Source organism: Bactrocera tryoni, chromosome 4, assembly GCF_016617805.1.
Source record: "Bactrocera tryoni isolate S06 chromosome 4, CSIRO_BtryS06_freeze2, whole genome shotgun sequence".
Classification (NCBI taxonomy): Eukaryota; Metazoa; Arthropoda; class Insecta; order Diptera; family Tephritidae; genus Bactrocera; species Bactrocera tryoni.
The window spans coordinates 64200741-64219254 of NC_052502.1; the positions used below are offsets into that span (position 1 = coordinate 64200741).

Consider the following 18514-nt stretch of genomic DNA (forward strand, 5'->3'; position numbering starts at 1 on the left):
CGAGCAGAGCCTTCTGCCAACTTAGCTGCCACGATCTCATTATTATTTCTGGTAGCATTTCGAGAGCCACTTATTCTTCTTCTAATAACAGTAGTTCTTCGATGATTAGAGTTTGTTCCATTTCTATTATTTACGGTCTTAGTTCTTATTGATATATCTTGAGTTGCAGCAGCGTCAGCGCCAATTTTAGTAGATCCCTCATGTGTGTCAGTGTTGGTGTTTCCTAAGTGTGCGCCAACCGTTTGATAGGAATTTCGTTCGCTTGATAATGCACTACCTTCTTCCCCTTTGTAAATTCCATCCAAATATATACGCTTACCGAGGTTATATTGGCTCTCGTTGTACGGTCGGTGCTTATTCACATCAAGCGCCAATAATGACGATAAATCGTCTTTGTCCATGTGCGGCCGGTATGTACCTCGATAAGTGGTGCGTCGCTGTGGTGTTACAGTTGTGGATTTGGTTTCATCGTCTTCACTCTCATCTCTCCTGCTTGAATATCTGGTAGTTGATGACTTTTCATTAGCACTATAAGTATGACTTGTTGTCTTACGATTCGATGTAGTGTCAATGAACGATGTGGACACCTGATCCCCATTTTTCAGAACATAACCACGTGTGGTCTGTGCACGACCTTTACTTCCATGTGCTTGTGTGACAACATTTTCCGTGGCTGCTTCCTTTTCTATAGTACTAACTTTTGTTTTCGTTGAAGAAGCTCCACTGAAAGAGTTATTGGTTCCTTTGAAGCTTTTTTGAGCAGTTATAATTCCTATATTTTCCGTTGTGGGTTGTTCAGTTTCGCTGATTGTTTCACTTGTAGTAGGAGTTGCATTCTGTATTGACGCTAATGTACTCGTTGGTACTGCAGTTGTAGTTGTTTCTGGTGAAATGACAAACGTACTAGATTCGGTGGTAGCTGATGCTTCAGTAATAACTTTTATATTGCTCATGTCCTCGGTAGGGTCTGTAACTGCCTCAGTTGGGGGCAAAGTACTTGTTTCACTAACTTCTGGTGCTAAAGTAGTTAGTGGCGAATCCGTTGTACTGGGATGCGATACTTCCGATGTTGTGTCAATTGTGCCTAATGTCAAAGATCCTGCAGAAACTGTGACAGTAGTTTCCATTATTTCTGGTATACTTGTGGTAGCTGGAGTAGCAGGAGTGGTCGATGCTCTTATCGTAGAATAAGTTACTGGCGATGTGGTAGTTTCTTCTGGAATGAGAGTAGTGTCGGGTAACGCCGTTGTAGTTGGTCTGCCCCGTACCTTGGATTTTATCGCCGCAGAGTTTTCTTCTATAGTTTCAGCGATTGTGCCAACTCTTTGACGTGTAAATGTTCTTTTATTTGTAGCGGTTTTACTTCCAGACAAAGATGACAAAATGGTTGCCTCAGTCTCCGAGTTGGCGCTTGTTGTAGTTGGTCTACTACGTGCTCTGAATTTAGTTTCTGTTAAATTCTTTTCTGTTTTATTGATGGATGTGACTGTTCTGTGTCGAATTCCGTTTCTTCGATTAGCGTTGGTACCAGTTTCTGAAGATGATATGGTGGTTTCCGGAGAAATAGTTGTAGTTGGTCTACTACGCACTTTTAATTTAGTTTCTGTTGAATTCTCTTCTATTTTATCGAAGGTTCTATGCCGTGTAATGTTCTTTCTATCCGTTTCGGAAGATTTTGCTACTGTGGTTTCTGGAGCAAGTGTTGTAATTGGTCTGCCACGAACTTTGTGTATTGCTTCAGTAGAATCATTCTCCGTGTATTTAGTAGATCCGCTAACTCTGTGTCGCGCTATACTCTGTTTGGAAGTTGCAGCGGTTTCTGATGATATTATGATTTTTTCTGTTGTTTCTGGAGGATTTGTTGTAGTTGGTTTGCTTCGTACTTTGAAATTTGTGTCAGCCGTGTGCTTTTGCTCAGAATATGCAAAAACTTTGTGGCGGGTGTTGACGGAAGAGCTGGAAAATGTTGTCTCTGGAACAGAAGAGCCCGATGATGTTGTTTCTGGAATAGACGTGATTTCAGTAGTGCTATCTTGGGGTTCAGTTTTCGTTGAGTTTGTAACGGCTTCAGTGGATACTGCTTCTGTGGTCTCTTCAATTATCATTGAAGAAGTGGTTTCTGGAGTAGCAGTTGTAGTTGACGATGCCATCGTGGTTTCTTCCATTTCTTGGTGGGTGGTAGCTTTGACAATCTGTTCAGTTGTTACTATTGTGTTTTCTTCAATTTCTGGTTGGGTGGTAGTCTCTGGAACTGCGGTTGTAGTTGGCCTACCACGGAATTTGCGACTTTTTTCAGTTGATGTAAGTGTTGTTTCCTCAATTTCTGGTTGGGTGGTAGTCTCTGGAACTGCGGTTGTAGTTGGTCTATTACGATATTTGCGACTTGTTTCAGTTGATGTAAGTGTTGTTTCCTCAATTTCTGGTTGGGTGGTAGTCTCTGGAACTGCGGTTGTAGTCGGTCTACCACGATATTTGCGACTTTTTTCAGTTGATGTAAGTGTTGTTTCTTCAATTTCTGGTTGGGTGGTAGTCTCTGGAACTGCGGTTGTAGATGGCCTACCACGGAATTTGCGACTTGTTTCAGTTGATGTAACTGTTGTTTCCTCAACTTCTGGTTGTGTGGTAGTCTCTGGAACTGCGGTTGTAGATGGCCTACCACGGAATTTGCGGCTTGTTTCAGCTTTTGCTACTGTGGTTTCTTCAATTTCCGATTGTTTAGTAGTTTGTAGAACAGGTGTTGTTCTGGGTCTGCTACGAGCTATGTGCCTTACTTCAGTGGAGTTTATCTCTGTATTTTCCAAAGTTCCAACTCTGTGACGTGTGGTGTTGTTCTTTTCAACAGTTGAATCAGTATCAGCAAAAGTTTTGGTTATGGTAGGCCGAACCCTAGTTTTTTTTGCGGTCTCGTTAGACACATCTTCGGACTTTACAGCGGAATATGAAGTTATGCCTCTGTGATGTGTGAACGTTTCCTTGTGAGTTGCAAGCTCAGCGAGTGAGGAACTTGAGTTGAAAGTCTCTTTAATTTCAGGAATTACTGTAGTTACTGGTATTTCAGTTGAAGTTGGTCTATTACGAACTTTGGATATATGTAGAGTAGTGTTCTTCTCTGCAATCTGAGATGACGTGCGTACTTTAAAACTAGTAGGTATATTAATTTCTGTCGCGGGTATAATAGTCGTGTCATCTATTTCAGGGAGCGAAGTGCTAACATCAACAGTTGTTGTGGTGTAACTTTCGGTGGTGGTTTCTGCCAAGCGCGGCGTAGTTACGCGATTTTCCTCATCAGTGATCTCGGCGGCTGTATTTTGAACTTCCAATGAACCATCAACGGAAGCGCCAGAGAACTTCGAACTCTTTTCACTGCTGTTTTTACTTGAAGTCGAGCTTTCATTTTTGTCTTCAGTTATTTGCAATCCTGATACCTTTTCTTGTGAAAGATTTGTGCTAACGTAACCACCATTTGTATTCTTGCTTGTTTTGTCTGTGAAACGACTGTTTTCTCGCTGATTCGACGTGACGGTACTTGCGTCAAATGCACTTTCCGTATGCCCACGATTTATTGTATGATACTTACTTGAGCCACGTTCAATCGTGAGTGTTTCGCTTTTTCCGATCGACCTGCTGTCTTCGCTTTCTACCACTCCACTGGTTACCTCGTTTTCGCTCGTCGTTTGTGCGATTTTTCCACCACGTGATATACCCTGGTATATGCGACTGCGACTCTGTTCCGCTTGCTTGGCAACTTCTTCGAGATTTCTGTAGAAAGACGAAGTTTGGTCCTCATTTAGCTTCACGCCATCACTACCGCGCACAATGGTGTTATAATGTATTGTCTCGGTGGTGGGATCATGCGTGTGATCTGTGCGACGTGTTATGGTTTGATATTTGCGATCAATGCTCTCTCCATCGCTACTTGGCACGTAGTTTTCGATTTTTGTGCGCGTAGTAATGGTCTCTTCAACTGTGGTGGTAATGATTTTACCGCTGCTATCTTTCGTTCTCGTGGTATAGACTGTTGTACGCACGACGCTGCCATCGTCCAAAGTTTCGAAAGTGGTGGTATTTTTAGTACCCAAATCCTCGTTAGTTGCAGTTCGGCTTTCATCTAGCTTCGATTCGTGCGTTTGCGTGTGCCCCCTGTAGATAGTGGCGTAGGTCTTGTCTGCTTTGTTGCTGTTCACACCATTTTCATTACTATTTAGCGTTGAATGTTCATCAGCGCTTATTTTATGCTGTTTCGTACCAGCTTCGTCAGAGTTTGTGATTGTCGTATAGACTGTTTGAATTTTTACCATGCCGTTACCCTCGTCGGTAATGGTGGTTCCGTTGGCTTGCATGGTCACAGTCGAAGTTGTGTTTTCCTCACCGTTATCTCCGGTGACTGTTGTGTATGTCGAAGTTGTGTGATTTGTTGCGTTTTCGGCGGTACTGACCGTTTCTTTGCCTGTGTCGTTGCTTTTTAGGTCCTCTTTTTCTTCGCTTACCATCTTCAAGCCACGACTGCGGAAATTTGTAGAGTCAGCTGTCCTTGCAGAGAGACCATTTTGAGCCGACGTTGCCTCGGTCTCGGTTATCAAACTTTTGCCGCGATACTTACTTGCCTTCAGCGTCTCGTCTTTGGTATTTGTCGTCAAAGCGTTCAGCTGTGTTACACTAACCCTACTTTTGTTTTCTAACACTGTATTAGCTAATTGTTCGCGTTTGCTTTCGAGCTCGCTCTGTAACGTCTCAGCGGACGCGGTATTCGCTCGACTGTCACTCTTTTCTTGTGCTGAAAGTGTATGGTTTATACTTAAGCTATGGTTTCTATCTACAACATGCCTTAGACTATTATTTGCATTTATACCACTAACACCGTCTACTACATCTACTACATGCGTGTGTGTGTGCAATTTCGTTTGTGTAAGGGTGCGCGTAGTGCTGCCCTCATTATCATCGTTTGTTTCCAATCCGTTTTGTACTTGCAACACATCTGAATTGGAACTCACCTTATTTTTGGAGGCACTGGTTGCCGTTAACCTCGTCTTAACTATGCTTTGTTCATCTTCTGAACTCTCGGTAGTAGTAGTTTGTATATCAGCATTGTTGGTTGGATTGGTATTATTCGGGCGCGTACGACGCCTGGGATAACCGAAAGGTCTAGGGCTAGATATGGTTCCCAGGAATTCGTTAGTGGGTGTTGATTCGGTGGTTGTTATGCTGTTTATGGAGTCCGTTGTGGAATCTAGCTGTTGATTTTGTATTTGATTTTTACGAGTTAGTAACTCGTTCGTTTGTTGTTGTCTTCTACCACCAGAGTATTTAAAGGTATTACCTCTAATATTACTACTTAGCTTATCATCGGTACTACTACTACTACCCGTTTTTAGACTAGTTTTTTTGGTTTCTTTGAAAATTTTGTTGTTTTCGCTTTCGCTTTCATTTTCATTTTCAGTGTCTATGTCAGTGTTTGTTGTTGTTGTTGCTTTTGTAACATTTCGTGTTCTTGTTATGAATTTATATTGTGTCTTTGTGCGATTATTACTTAAATTCGTTACCTCATCGCCGTTGGGGGTTTGGTCAGTGTCAGTTGAGGTGGCTGTAGTAGCGGTGCTTGTCAGTGTTTCGGTCGTTGTTGTAGCTTTCGTTGTTCTTGCCGTTGTAGTCTCAGCGAGCTCTATATCCTTCGGACTTTCGTTGGGAGTTAAGGCAGTTTTTTCAATAAGGGAATTTACATCTAGCGAAAGGTCTAAGGCATCCTTTGAGTCAGACTCAAGGTTTGGTGGGAGTGTGGTAATGGTGGATTTGGTATCGGTTAGTTCAATATCATTTGATGTTGTTGTAGTAGCGGCGGCATTTGTTGTGGAAATAATGGGTTGGGATGTGGTGGTAATGGTTTGCTTCGTGGTAATGGGTATGAATTGGGGATTAGTATTTTTAATGGTTATGGATAGGGCGGGTGAGTCATTTGCTGTTGTGACAGTGGTAGTAGTAGTTGGTAAAATTGGTTCAGGTGTTTCGTTGTTGCTAAAAGTGTTTTCTAATAAATTGTATCTGGTTGGTGTTTCTTGGGTGGTGATAGGAGTCTCTGTTGTTGTTGTGGTACGACGACCTATATTCGCATAGATGCGTGTTGTGGTTTGTGTTGATTTTTGTGTGGAATCTATTGCAGCCCCATTTAATTGTACCGTTACATTTTGTTCATCCTCTTGATCCACCTCGTCGTCATCTTGACTGCTGGCCGATGTCTGAAGCCTGTTTGTGGGTCTTGTACGCTCCAGATATTTATACCTGCAAGTGGTAAGAGTTTGAAAATTTCTAGATATTATAAAACGGTATAATAGGTATGTGTAGCTACTCTGCGATAGGAGAAACTCAGCTCTGATGAACACATAAAAAAATTGTTTGAATTGGAAATGAAAGTTTAGCAGAGTGTTGTTATCTAAGAAAAAATACGTCTTATTATATTAAAGCAGTTTTAACGAATTTCTACATATTGGGTAGATATGTGAACTATCTCGCTCCCCAATTCCAGTGGTTTTTAAGACGATTAAAATCGGCACGAAAAAAACTTTTGGTGATTTTTTTTCTATATAATTACACTATCGCTACTTAAACCAACGACTCATAAAAGCCGATAACTAAACACTGCCCTCTAAGACAGCTGAAAAAATAATACTCGAAATACCGATGAGTGTCTTGTTTGGCGTGATTACCAGAGTTATAAAGAACAAGAGTAAATAATTTAATTAAAAATATTTCAAGACTCTGAGGGGCTCCACGATGCAATATTGTTAGATCAAGATCATCTCTTTACCCTCTCTAACCCTTTAAAATTTCATTGTACTTCGGGAAAAGAGTCTGCAGGTTTCAGCAAGACCCTGCGCAGTGTAGACTTGTTGAAGATTAGTATACTTATATATAATTTTCAGTCATCTTAATCATTACTATGTCTTCAAAACTATCGAAATAAAGCCAATCATTCATTCGTACACACGAAACACCTTTTAGTCATGTTCGATAATTCTTTACCTATTTGAATTAGTGACAATTTCCTCTGCTGGCTGGCTGCTTTCAGTGGTGGTAAACCGTCCTCGGTTCCGATTTAGTGAGGTGTAGGTGCGCTTTTCTTCACTCTCCTTTACAGTTTTGACCTCTTCGTCACTTCCTTCAGCTTCCTCATCGGATTCGGTACGAAGTGTTGTTGGTCTGGTGCGTTTTATGCTTGCATACGAAGGTGTGACTGTGTTGGTTGGCCGCTTTGTGGTTTTGCTTCTACTAATCAACTCCTCTTCTTCAGTATTCTCATTTAATTCTTCAGCAGTTTGCTTTTCCTCCACTTCATCTTCATCATCTTGTCCTCTAAATGCGCCTCTATGTCTGTTTATTGTCACATATTGTTTCTTTTCTTTCAGGAAACCATCGAACTCAGACAACTTATCAAGTCCCTCATTTTGCGGACCCTGCCTGCTATTACCGCGCACGACGGATGAGTATTTGGAGTAGCCGCTGCTGCTGGCACCCTCAGTAGACTGTGATTCCTCGCTTTCTAATTTAGTACTTGTCGATCCTTCCGTCTTTGTTTGGCCAGATTTTCTAAACAGTGATGATGAGGTAAAGCGATTGCGGAACGAGTTGAAGGTGTTAGGTTTGCTAAGCACTTTGTCGTAAAGATTTTTACTAATCGGCGTGGGGGTGGTAGCCACACCTGATTCACTGGAGCTGCCTTTAATCGATATTGAGCCATCATCTTTGTGTTGCAAGTGCTTTTCTAACTCCTCAAGACCACCCACTTTGCGTATGAGCTCAATGAGCTCTTTTATAACCTGTGGATCTTCTTCGGCATCTCTATCTTTAGTATGTGCTGGTACATCCTCCACCTCCTCCTCCTCTTCTTCTTCATACTCCTCTGGAGCTGATGTTGTTGTAGTGGTGGTTCTAAAGAAAGATGTGCGTGAAGTAGCGGCTGATATACGATTGAGGGAAGCTGTTGGTCGTGGTGTAGTAGTTGTTGTCGTGGTGCTGGTTACAGGTGCAGCAGTTGTGGCTCTAAAGTTGGAAAATTAAATTAGTTCATATAAAATATTGAAAACATGAATTTTTACTTCTTCGTTTTGCAGGGCACGTTACGCGCAAAATCGCACGAGTCAGCGGCCGGGTTGAAATACAGTCCCGATGGACAAGTGAACTGATGGCCCACAATGCCCAAACCAGACGGACCGCTATCCAAGCACCAATAATATTTCTTACAGTCACGTGGATGTTGAAAGAATCCTTCCTCTTCGCATTTGAAGTCTACGAAGGTGGAAAGAGACATTTTTTTAATATATTTTCTGAGCGTGGGTTAGGTGGGCACTCACCAGTTCCTGGGTCAGGCGTGGTGGGTGGAGCTGGTGTGGTGACGCGACCGCCTATATACAATGAAGAGCCTTCTGGATTAGTCAGTCTTATCGTGGTCTCGGGTGCTTGCGTTGTTGTTGTGGTGCTGGATTGTATACGACGTCGTCCACTACTCAAAGTCGTACGACTCGCTGAACCCTTACCTTCGCTGCTGCCACCAATGCGATTTAATTTTGATGACGAATTCTCACGACTACGTGAACGTGAAGGTTTCTTGGGTGAATTCGGCTTAGCGACTTCGTTGATGCCAAGCCTGAATGGTTGTAATTATAATTGGTTTAAAAATAAGAGGACACTTTTAAAATTTGCAAAATCATACCCTAAGCCCTCGAGCATAGCATCCTTGGCTGCTTCAATCAGTGGATAAGGTTTTCCATTGCAAGTGCCGCGGAAGTCATCGTTATCGATGGCCCAAAACATAATGCCACCTAAGCCATTTTCGACCACATATTGCGCTTTCTTACGTACAATGGCTTCATCATCATAACCAACCCATTGATTACGTCTATATGCATATGGTCCCATCGCATTGGGATTTGGCTGTACGACGGTCCACTCAGGGTCCTCTTTCAGATTTTGGCATATCTGTAATGTTAAAAATCATGATTCTGTAAATTCGGGTACTCATTTCCAGTTACAAATTTCTTTCGTTTTGATTCATTTGTTTGCTTACTTATTTCTGACTGTAATTTTCTTCAATCCACTTACCTCATAGTAGGCCAAATAGCCCTTTTCACGTGTAGCGTCGCCCTGTTCACCCGGTCCTTCTGACGGTGCGCCAATTTCCGTGCTCTCCTCATTAATCAGTGTATACGAACGTCCGTATGTAGGTATGCCCAGCACCAACTTGTCGCGGTCAGCGCCAGCTTTCAAATAATATTTGATGGAATAATCCTAATAGCAGGAGCAAACCAAAAAAACAGAAAGAAATGCAAATTATTTCAATCAAAATTTCAATTACTTCGACTGCCAACAACTTCAATATGCTTACAATATTCAATTCTGCATCATAATTGTACTCGGACTCTTCCTCCAGCGAGTACAATGGAGCGTGGTGATTAGCCGATGGTTCGTGCGATGAATGAAAATCGTACGAGAGCACATTGAACCAGTCAAGGTACTTGTTCAGTTTGGGTATATCGTAACCCTTCTCGATGTTCTCAATGCCTGCTGGTACCGCCATTGTCAGCAGCAGACGTGGACGTCCGGTCTTCTGTGACTCACGTTCAAATTCGGCGCGTAATTCTTGCACAAACTGCGCATAATTGTCGCGGTCGCGCGGCTTGCCGCCCTCACGCTGTGCCGGATACTCCCAATCCAAATCGATGCCATCAAAATGATTTTGACGTAGAAATTTCAAAATATTTTTAATGAATTGCTGTCGTCGCTCCGGGTTGGCCATAAGCGGCGAAAAACGTGATGAGGCCTCATTCCAGCCACCGATGGCAATCATGGTCTTCAATTGCTTGTTGTACGTTTTCAAGCCGGTGAATTTGGCATAGCCGCCTGAACAGTGAAGGGGTGAACGATGCGAATTGGTGGGTGAATGATGACAGGCAGCAGAGACATGAAAAGATAGCAAAAAGGGGAGTGTTAATTGAGTTTACCATGCTATTTCATTCGGAAAGAGTTAGGAGAAATGTAAATTTGTATTACAATATGGCTTGTTGAGTGCTTGTTGAGTTGTGGACATACTAGGGAGGTTAAAACTGAAATATTGTACGTTAGAAAAAAATTAAGTGAAAAGGTAAATCTACCATTTTCTCTATACTTAACCCATAATTAGTTAGTTGAAAGAACTTTTTACACACCTTGTTCTACATCCTGGTATTTATCGAAGGGTTTCATCTGATTGTCTTTTGTGAATCCACCAAAAGCGTACACCAAATGTGTACACAAATATGGATTGATGTTCTGTGGATTGAATTTCGCTGTACCTGGTCTGTAGACACTCCAATTGGTGTAGTAGCAAACTACTCTACCTTCCGAACGGACTTCTGAAAGTATAGAATAAAATTAAGATTATTCGAATTAGGCCCTAAAATTTCAGTAAGTTATTTTGTGTACATCTTTGGTTTAGTGGTTAGATTTTAAGTGTTCCTAGGCATACTTGTAAAATTGCTGGTATTAGCATAAAAAACTAAAGGTTATCAGTTCACAACAGAGGAGAAAAGAATATCTACATATATAATGAAGGGTATATTATCTAGTATAATACTCTGATGTGAAGTTAAAAATTTGTAATATTTAACATTTTGACATTTATTGTTTAAACGAAATTTCGGGTACTGATATCTATAAAATTTTGCATCGGAAAAGGAGATTTTTTAGTATAGCCTAAATTATTTCACTAAGAAATAGCATCGAATTACAATTTATCAATTGGAGCTGGCTTAGAAGCATAACCAGGAATTTTTTCTTAGCTTATTCCCTTTATAAATTAGTCAATCGAAACCAAATCTTAACGCCTAGGTCTTGTTATAACCTGAGCGAGGTATATGAGTATTAAATTTGCAACAAAGTTTCTTTCACCTGAAGAAAATGTCGGAGACCCTATAAAATTTATACAAATATATTAATGTTCATCGTGATGAGCTGAGTCGACTTGGCTATTTCCGTCTATCTGTCCAACTGTATATATTCCAAATAGTGTCTCAGTTTTTGAGATATCGACCGAGCAAACAAACTGACCAATTAAAATAAAATTTTTGTAAGGAATCTTTCGTGAAGGGTATTATCGGGGTAACGGAAGATAATGTTTATTAATAAAAAGGAGGGCCGCACAATCTGCACCAACTATCGTTGGAAAAGCCTCCTCATAGCGCACATGTATAAGGTTCTATCGAGCGTATTGTGTGAAAGATTCAAACACACCGTCAACAAACTGATTGGACCTTATAAGTGTGGCCTGGAAAATCGACAACTGACCAGATATTCACTCTGTGCTAAAACTGCCTTTATGTCGCTATATCTGAATTTTGTATCACCAGAAAACTAATACGGTTGTGTAAACTGACGTTGAGCAATACCAAAAGCTCCATCAGGATCGGGAAGGATCTCTCCGAGCAGTTCGATATCAAACGAGGTTTCAGACCAGCCGACTCCCTATCATGCGATTTCTTCAATCTATTCCTGGAGCAAATAATTCGAGCTGGAGATCTGAATAGAGAAGGTACAATCTTCTATACAGCTGCTGGCGTACACCGATGATATTGATATCATTGGCCTCAACAACCGCGCAGTTAGTTCTGCTTTCTCCAGACTAGATAAGAAAGCGAAGCAAATAGGGCAAGACGAAATATCTCTTGTCATCACTGCAGAGACTCATTGTACACAGGACATTAGTATATTGGATATGTCGGGGTCTATTCTGGATAAGTAGGAGCTTAGCCTGCTACAGTATCCAGAACGAAGCTGCGCAAACGTTAATCTCCTTTCTCGCGGCAACTGGAGCTCTTCGTCTGCGATGGGTGATGGTTTGACTCCGAGTACGCCATTCGCTGGAAGAGAGTCGGTGAAGGTGTCGATGGCTTCACTGTGAATGGTGGTCACTACCTGTCGGAAATTTGTTGCATCCAAAGTCTGGTCAGAGTACTGTTAGTAATTAAGGAAAGACCTCTTGATGTTCCTAGGAGGCGGTTCCGCTCCAAGCACGTTACTGCAGGGGTGATTTCTGCGAAAACAACCCGACAGGAACTGCCTGAAGAAGAGTTAATTACGCTCCTTAACTGTGAGCATCTGGGCCTCCCTATGTAAGTGTTGACCATATTGATGCGGCATAGTTGAAGCCGATTGCCTTGAAGTTGCCAGCAACGTTTCTTTGTCCTTTCCCCATGTGTTGCCGGCTAGCGACTTGAGGATTTTGTTGCGGCGTATGAGGAGTGAAAGGGAATAGACTATCAAAAGTTACACCTAAAATCTAGAATATTGACAGCGAGAAAGGTCGGAACACATACCATCGATTCCATTTCCCGATGTCAATATCGTGCAATCATCAGCCTACGAGGTTATGGGAACTCTCTCTGTTGGCTGTGGGAGTTTCGAAATATAGAAGTTAAACAATAGCGGGAAGAGGACACCATCCTGCGGAAGCCCTTGTATAATTCTTCTCAGTTTAGAATTTTTTTCCTCGAAACAGTACGGATGATTGACGACCGCTCAGGTAGTTTATGGCCCACCTCTTCAGTTCTGGAGTGAGCGTAGTTTTATTAATGTCTTGCAGTAACGTTGTGTGACTAACTGTGTCAAAGGCTTTTGACAAGTCCAACGCTACGAGGATCGTTCTCTCACAGGGTGGATTCTGGTTAAGGCCAAAAACTATCAGGGCGTTTATGATGCTGAGTGCTGTGGTGGCTGTGTGCATTTTTCGGAATCCATGCTGGCGGTTTGCTAGGCTCAGGTTGTAAGTGGAGTTTGGAAGTAGTAAGGCTTCAAGCGTCTTTATTATCAGGGAGAGGAGAGTTATCGAACGGTAGGACACCCCTCTGTTGGCGGGTTTCCCAGGTTTCAGTAGTGGGACCACTTTTCCGACTTTCCATATATCGGATATTTGCGACATGTTGCGAACCTTGGTGAGGTAGCTCACTCCCGTCGAGCCTAGATGCATTAGCATAAGCATGTTGATTCCATCAGGGCCAATGGATTAAGTTGATTTTATCTAATTGATGACATTCTGAACCTCCTCATCGGTGCGCAGCCGTTGAAGAAGACATCGTTTGGTTTTGTCTACCGAAAGATGCAGTGTAAATTGCCCGCTAAAATAGCTCGTGCACTTCTTCGGGTCCGAAGAGGCATGGCTATTGAATTGAACTTCAAATGGGTCATCATGTCTCTTCGGATTAGACAAAGCCTTGATAGTAGACCAAAGCTTACCAAAGCTGTTGATTAACCAATCGCTGAATCTTCAAATTGAGATCCCTTATTCGGGAATCCCGGAATCGGAATGGCGTAAGGAGTCACGCTCGTTAGCTAAAACAGCTGCTTCGACTGGGAAATTAGGGCGGAGTTCCGCAATTCTTCTAGCCGGGATGAAGTGAGCGGTAGCGGTAGGTAACCTTGCATCATTATCAGACCCGCGCTAGCAATGGTAATATCGGGGGAGCTATTACAGAATTAATAGTCATCGGTTTTAGAATAAGTTACTGAGGGGTTTAATAGGCCAGAAAAATTGTTTGTCACAAACAAACAAATATGTTCGGAAATGTTGGTTTCATTGAAGGATTTGAAATTTTTATTTTTAATAACAAACACATTTCTTGTTTCTAAATTCCAATTTCTAAATTGTAATTGCAAGCCGAGGTTCGAGAGAATACCAAATACTGTAGTCTAATATGAATAGTCAAAAATATATTGTGGGAAAGAAACAAGTTAATATTGGGAACTAATGTTACAAGAATATTTAGCTTCTTTGATTTGATACAACTGAAGCTAAAAAAATAGACGGCTGTTGAACTCAATTAATATTTAGGTTGTCAAAAAAGTCTTGCGGTATTTTCGTTAGTTGGCGCTGAAAGCGCGTAGTTCTAGTTTTATTCGTCGCATCGGGTCATGCTATACCTTTTTGGAAAGCTCATTTCACGCGCTAACACGTGTTTGATTGATTGTCGTTTCTTTCAAGTCGTTAGGGAGTTATATCGTCGCAAACATGGAGCAAAATAAAGAGAAAATGCGGCATATTTTACAGTATTTATCGTAGTAGTACAAAAAATGCATCTCAAGCCGCCAATAAAATTTGTGCAGTTTATGGACCCGATACAGTTTCCATTTCCACCGCACAACGATGGTTTCAACGTTTTCGTTCTGGTGTAGAGGTGGTCGAAGATGGGCCACGCTCCGGAAGGCCTGTCGTCGAAAATTGCGATAAAATCGCTGAATTGGTCGAAAGAGACCGACATAGTAGCAGCCGTAGCATCGGTCAAGAGCTGGGCATGAGTCATCAAAAATTCATTTAAATTTCAATAAAGAAAATTCAATAAAAATACCGCAAGACTTTTTTGACAACCCATATAATTATTGGAATTTGCATGAACCGTGGACATATGTAAGTATGTATGTATGTTCTTGTAAAAGCAAATTTATAAAGAAATATTTTACTTACCATTTATAAAGAGCACGGCACATAGTAGGAAGAGGGTTTGCCAAACCGCTCCTCGCGGAAGCTGAAAAATATAAAAAGAAGAATAAATCAATATTTTTTCTTTTTGGAAATTAAAAGTTTTAATATTAAAAACATAATTTCAATACAAAATTTTTACTTTAGTTCGGAATACCTGGCGAACCTGGCAGCATCCGACGCATGTTGAAAAATGAGCTCAGGGTCAAGCCTTACAAGTTCCAGAAGGCCCATGATCTCACACCGAAGCAGCAACAAGTAAGACTTGAGAGAGCGAAGCAGTTGCTTCGCTTGGCCGAAAGCGGTCAAATTCCGAACATTGTGTTTTCTGATGAAAAAATTTTTCCAACTGAGCAATTCGTAAACTCTCAAAACGTTAGGGCTTACTTGACCGACCGTTCATACGAGAATCTTAGTCATCGGTTGGCCACCAGGAGGCAGCACCAGCCTGACGTTAAAGTAAATGCGACATATTATCGGGAAAGTGTTCTGGAGGCTGCTTTAAAGCCGTGGGCAAACAAACATTTCGGTCGCAAACCATGGACGTTTCAACAAGACTCATCACCGTCTCACAAAGCGCGAGTGAACCAAAAATGGCTGAAAAACGACGTTCCAAACTTCATTACGACCACACAATGGCTCTCGAATTCACCAGATGCGAATCCAATGTATTATTCTCTCTGGACCCTTTCGGAGAGCAAAGTCCAAAGTAAAAAATACACCAGTCTCGAGATGCTGTAGAAAGCCACTGTCCGTGAGTGGGCCAAAATACCGACAAGCCACATTCGGGCAGCTTGCGATTCGTTTTTTGACCGTCTCAAGGCCATAGTTAAGGCAAAACTCCTTTTTGTCATATCGAGCAAAAGTGAATTGGTCCTGAATTTATGATTATTTTCACACATTTTTTTGCTTTAAAATACATAAATAAAAATAATTTTTCAAACCGAAGTTATGGCTTTTTTAATTGGTTACACTTCTAGTGCTAGACCCATCGAATATATCGAAACATAGCATATTTGTGATAAAAGAGATGCTGCATAAAAACCACTGTTTAATTTATACAGGGTGATTACTAACAGGCAGGCACTCACAAATTGCAGCCGAAACTGGGGCAAAGCAACGTTATTATTATTATTGTCATGGACCTAGTATGTGTGTGCCGGTGTGCATGTACCTCCATGTGCACAATTACGTAACTAACGCAACGCAATCGCTTATGCGGCAGTTGCATCGTCAGCGTCCGTGCCTTTTAGGAGGAATGCAATTGGCGAAATAAATGTTTCGTAAGAGTGACAACGCTCAAGCGCTCACTTTTGTGCGTGCAACTCGCATTTTTGTAGCTAAATAAATGACTTAGCGTATACAAGTATAATTATTTAACTGGGATATTACTCGACATGAGTGAGTCTCGTGTCGTCGACTCTCTAGGGCAATGGAATGAATTTGATTGAAAACTTCTAATTTTTAACTACAACTGGTAAGAAGCTGCTTATTTGTCGGAACCGATATCCGAATGATGTCAGACGATCTGACTACTGTAAAAGTTAACTGCCGCTGAATGCGCGGAATTAACTAATTGTATCGAAAGCTCCTTCATTTGACGAGTTATCTTCAGCAAATTTGGCATGGGTTACTGCTCAAGAAATGGTAAAATCTTCAAAGTAATTATTTAGTTCGAGTCGCTGTAGCTTATAGTTGACATACAAACTTCAAACTTAAGTTCTTGTAACGAATATTATGTATTTGTGAGGGGTATTATGGCTTCAGTTTTTTCTAGTTTTTATACTATTTTGTTGAGAAAGGGTAGTGATAGTTTCGGTATTAGTTTGTCTCACATCAGCAACTGACTGCAAATAGTGGGCAAAGATATTGAATTCAATTTTGTGTTTTTTTTGTATATGATACGTCTACTGTAAGTCAAAAACTTTTATAGATATATTTTGCATTTTAAGACGTTATGGAATTGTTCAAGCAATAAACAAAATTGGGATATTTATACGTATAAAGTGACTATTGATTTAAGGCTTGATGCCTGATATAATCCAGTATTATGTGTCTGGTTTTTGCTACAGCTATGCATTCACAGAGAAAGTGAAAAACTGTTTCCTTACGCACTTCCCTTTTTAGTGCGTAATTTCCAAATAGTCCGTGGCACTTTATAGTAGCTACACCGGGTTCCTTGTATAAAGTGAGTATAAAGCTCTACTTTGATCGTTCCCAGCGGACGTGGTATTACACCGCTTCCGATTCATCTAAAGAGGCTCCTTTGTTTGGTCAAGTTGTCTGCTTTTTCGTTAGCGAAAATGTGCCTGTCGCCAGGAATCCAAATAAAGGTCAAGTGGAGTTGACAAACCAGTCAGTTTAAAGCCTTTCTGTAGTTGTTAACTACGCTGGAATTAATAAGTGGCGTTGACAAGGTCAGCAGTGCCTTATTGGCAGCAAAAAAGGGTTACTTGTCTTGTTGAAAGAACTATAGGCAATTTTTGTTCTAATGCAATTAGAGAGACTTCAATTACTTTTGAAAACTGAAATATGAGGAAAGTCTAATAGGTAACTACTGCAATAGTATACTGCTACTAAAGTGGATTGCTCGGAACTGTAATTGCTTTTAATATCCTGGATGTTTTAGGTATCATCATATTTTTGGTCGAATTCTTACTATTTTACCCATTCTATGAACTTGGTATTTTGTTATTTTATTTAAGCACTTCTAGTCTAACTCTGCAAGTACTTGATTTTTACTTTCAATTTAGAATATGATTTGAAAAATCTTATAAATAACTGTATATGTACTTTCAAAAGATTGAATAATTTATAGACAGAGTTGTCAACTACTAAAAACAGTTATATATGAAAACGGTTAGATAAGCAAGAGTAGTTAAAAGTAGTGACAAATTGGTCAAAAAACAATCAAAGTGTTTCATTAAAGGGTAAGGGTAGTAAAATTCAAACCAAAAATCATGTTTTTTGCATTATCTCAAAGTATTATATCATAAAATATTATTTGAAAATTTAAGTAAATCTGACTAATACTATTAGATTATTCGAAAATTAGCAAAGTGTGCTTGAACGTTCGGGAAGGTTCTCGTAAGACTTCAAATGCGATTTTCTTAAAACGGTGCCTTTCGAACTGGTGACCAAGATAGCTTGAAACCCGCTTGCTAGATCTCAATTAAATTTACACAATTTTCATGTTTTTAAGCTTTTTAAAACACGATGAAGGGATCTCGAAAATCTGGAGAAATTTTCCTGAGGCTGTTATTGTGTTAATTTAAGCAAAACATTAGACATTAGATAATAGATTACCTTACTAAAAGAAATTTTTGTTGTCAACGCAAGGAGATTCGGTTGGAACAAAAAGCCATTATTTTCCAATTTCCCCTTTTCAAATTTTTGTCAAGTCAAGTCGGAACTTTACTCAATGATGCAGTGTTTTTATACTCTCGCAACAAAGTTGCTAAGGAGAGTATTATAGTTTTATTCACATAACGGTTGTTTGTAAGTCCTAAAACTAAAAGAGTCAGATATAGGGTTATATATACCAAAGTGATCAGGGTGACGAGTAGAGTTGAAATCCGGATGTCTATCTGTCCGTCCGTCTGTCCGTGCAAGCTGTAACTTCAGTAAAAATTGAGATATCATGATGAAACTTAGTATGCGTATTTCTTGGCTCCATAAGAAGGTTAAGTTCGAAGATGGGCAAAATCGGCCCACTGCCACGCCCACAAAATGGCGAAAACCGAAAACCTATAAAGTGTCATAACTAAGCCATAAATAAAGATATTAAAATGAAATTTTACACAAAGGATCGCATTAGGAAGGGGCATATTTGGACGTAATGTTTTCGGAAAAGTGGGGGTGGCCCCGCCCCCTACTAAGTTTTTTGTACATATCTCGGAAACTACTATAGCTATGTCAACCAAACCCTACTAAGTCGTTTCCTTCATACATTTCCATATACAGTTCAAAAATGGAATAAATCGGATAACAACCACGCCCACCTCTCATACAAAGGTTATG

General features: G+C 40.6%; 1 protein-coding gene across 2 annotated transcripts in view; it reads right to left on the reverse strand.

The window, feature by feature from the left end:
• The window catches only part of LOC120774799 (serine-rich adhesin for platelets), a 54444-nt gene extending 39916 nt beyond the window's left edge, over nt 1–14528 (reverse strand). Inside the window, exons 1-9 of one of the 2 annotated variants that reach the window (XM_040104591.1) lie at nt 14480–14528; nt 10194–10379; nt 9374–9888; nt 9091–9276; nt 8702–8967; nt 8343–8635; nt 8088–8277; nt 7015–8031; nt 6177–6273 (exon numbers count right to left, since the gene is read on the reverse strand). In XM_040104591.1, coding sequence (XP_039960525.1) covers nt 6177–6273; nt 7015–8031; nt 8088–8277; nt 8343–8635; nt 8702–8967; nt 9091–9276; nt 9374–9888; nt 10194–10230 — 2601 coding nt within the window. In that variant the 5' untranslated portion in view covers nt 10231–10379; nt 14480–14528. Of the gene's footprint in view, nt 1–6176; nt 6274–7014; nt 8032–8087; nt 8278–8342; nt 8636–8701; nt 8968–9090; nt 9277–9373; nt 9889–10193; nt 10380–14479 lie in introns of those variants that run through there. The other variant, XM_040104592.1, reaches the window with a different exon arrangement.
• Between the last annotated feature and the right edge of the window lie 3986 nt (nt 14529–18514).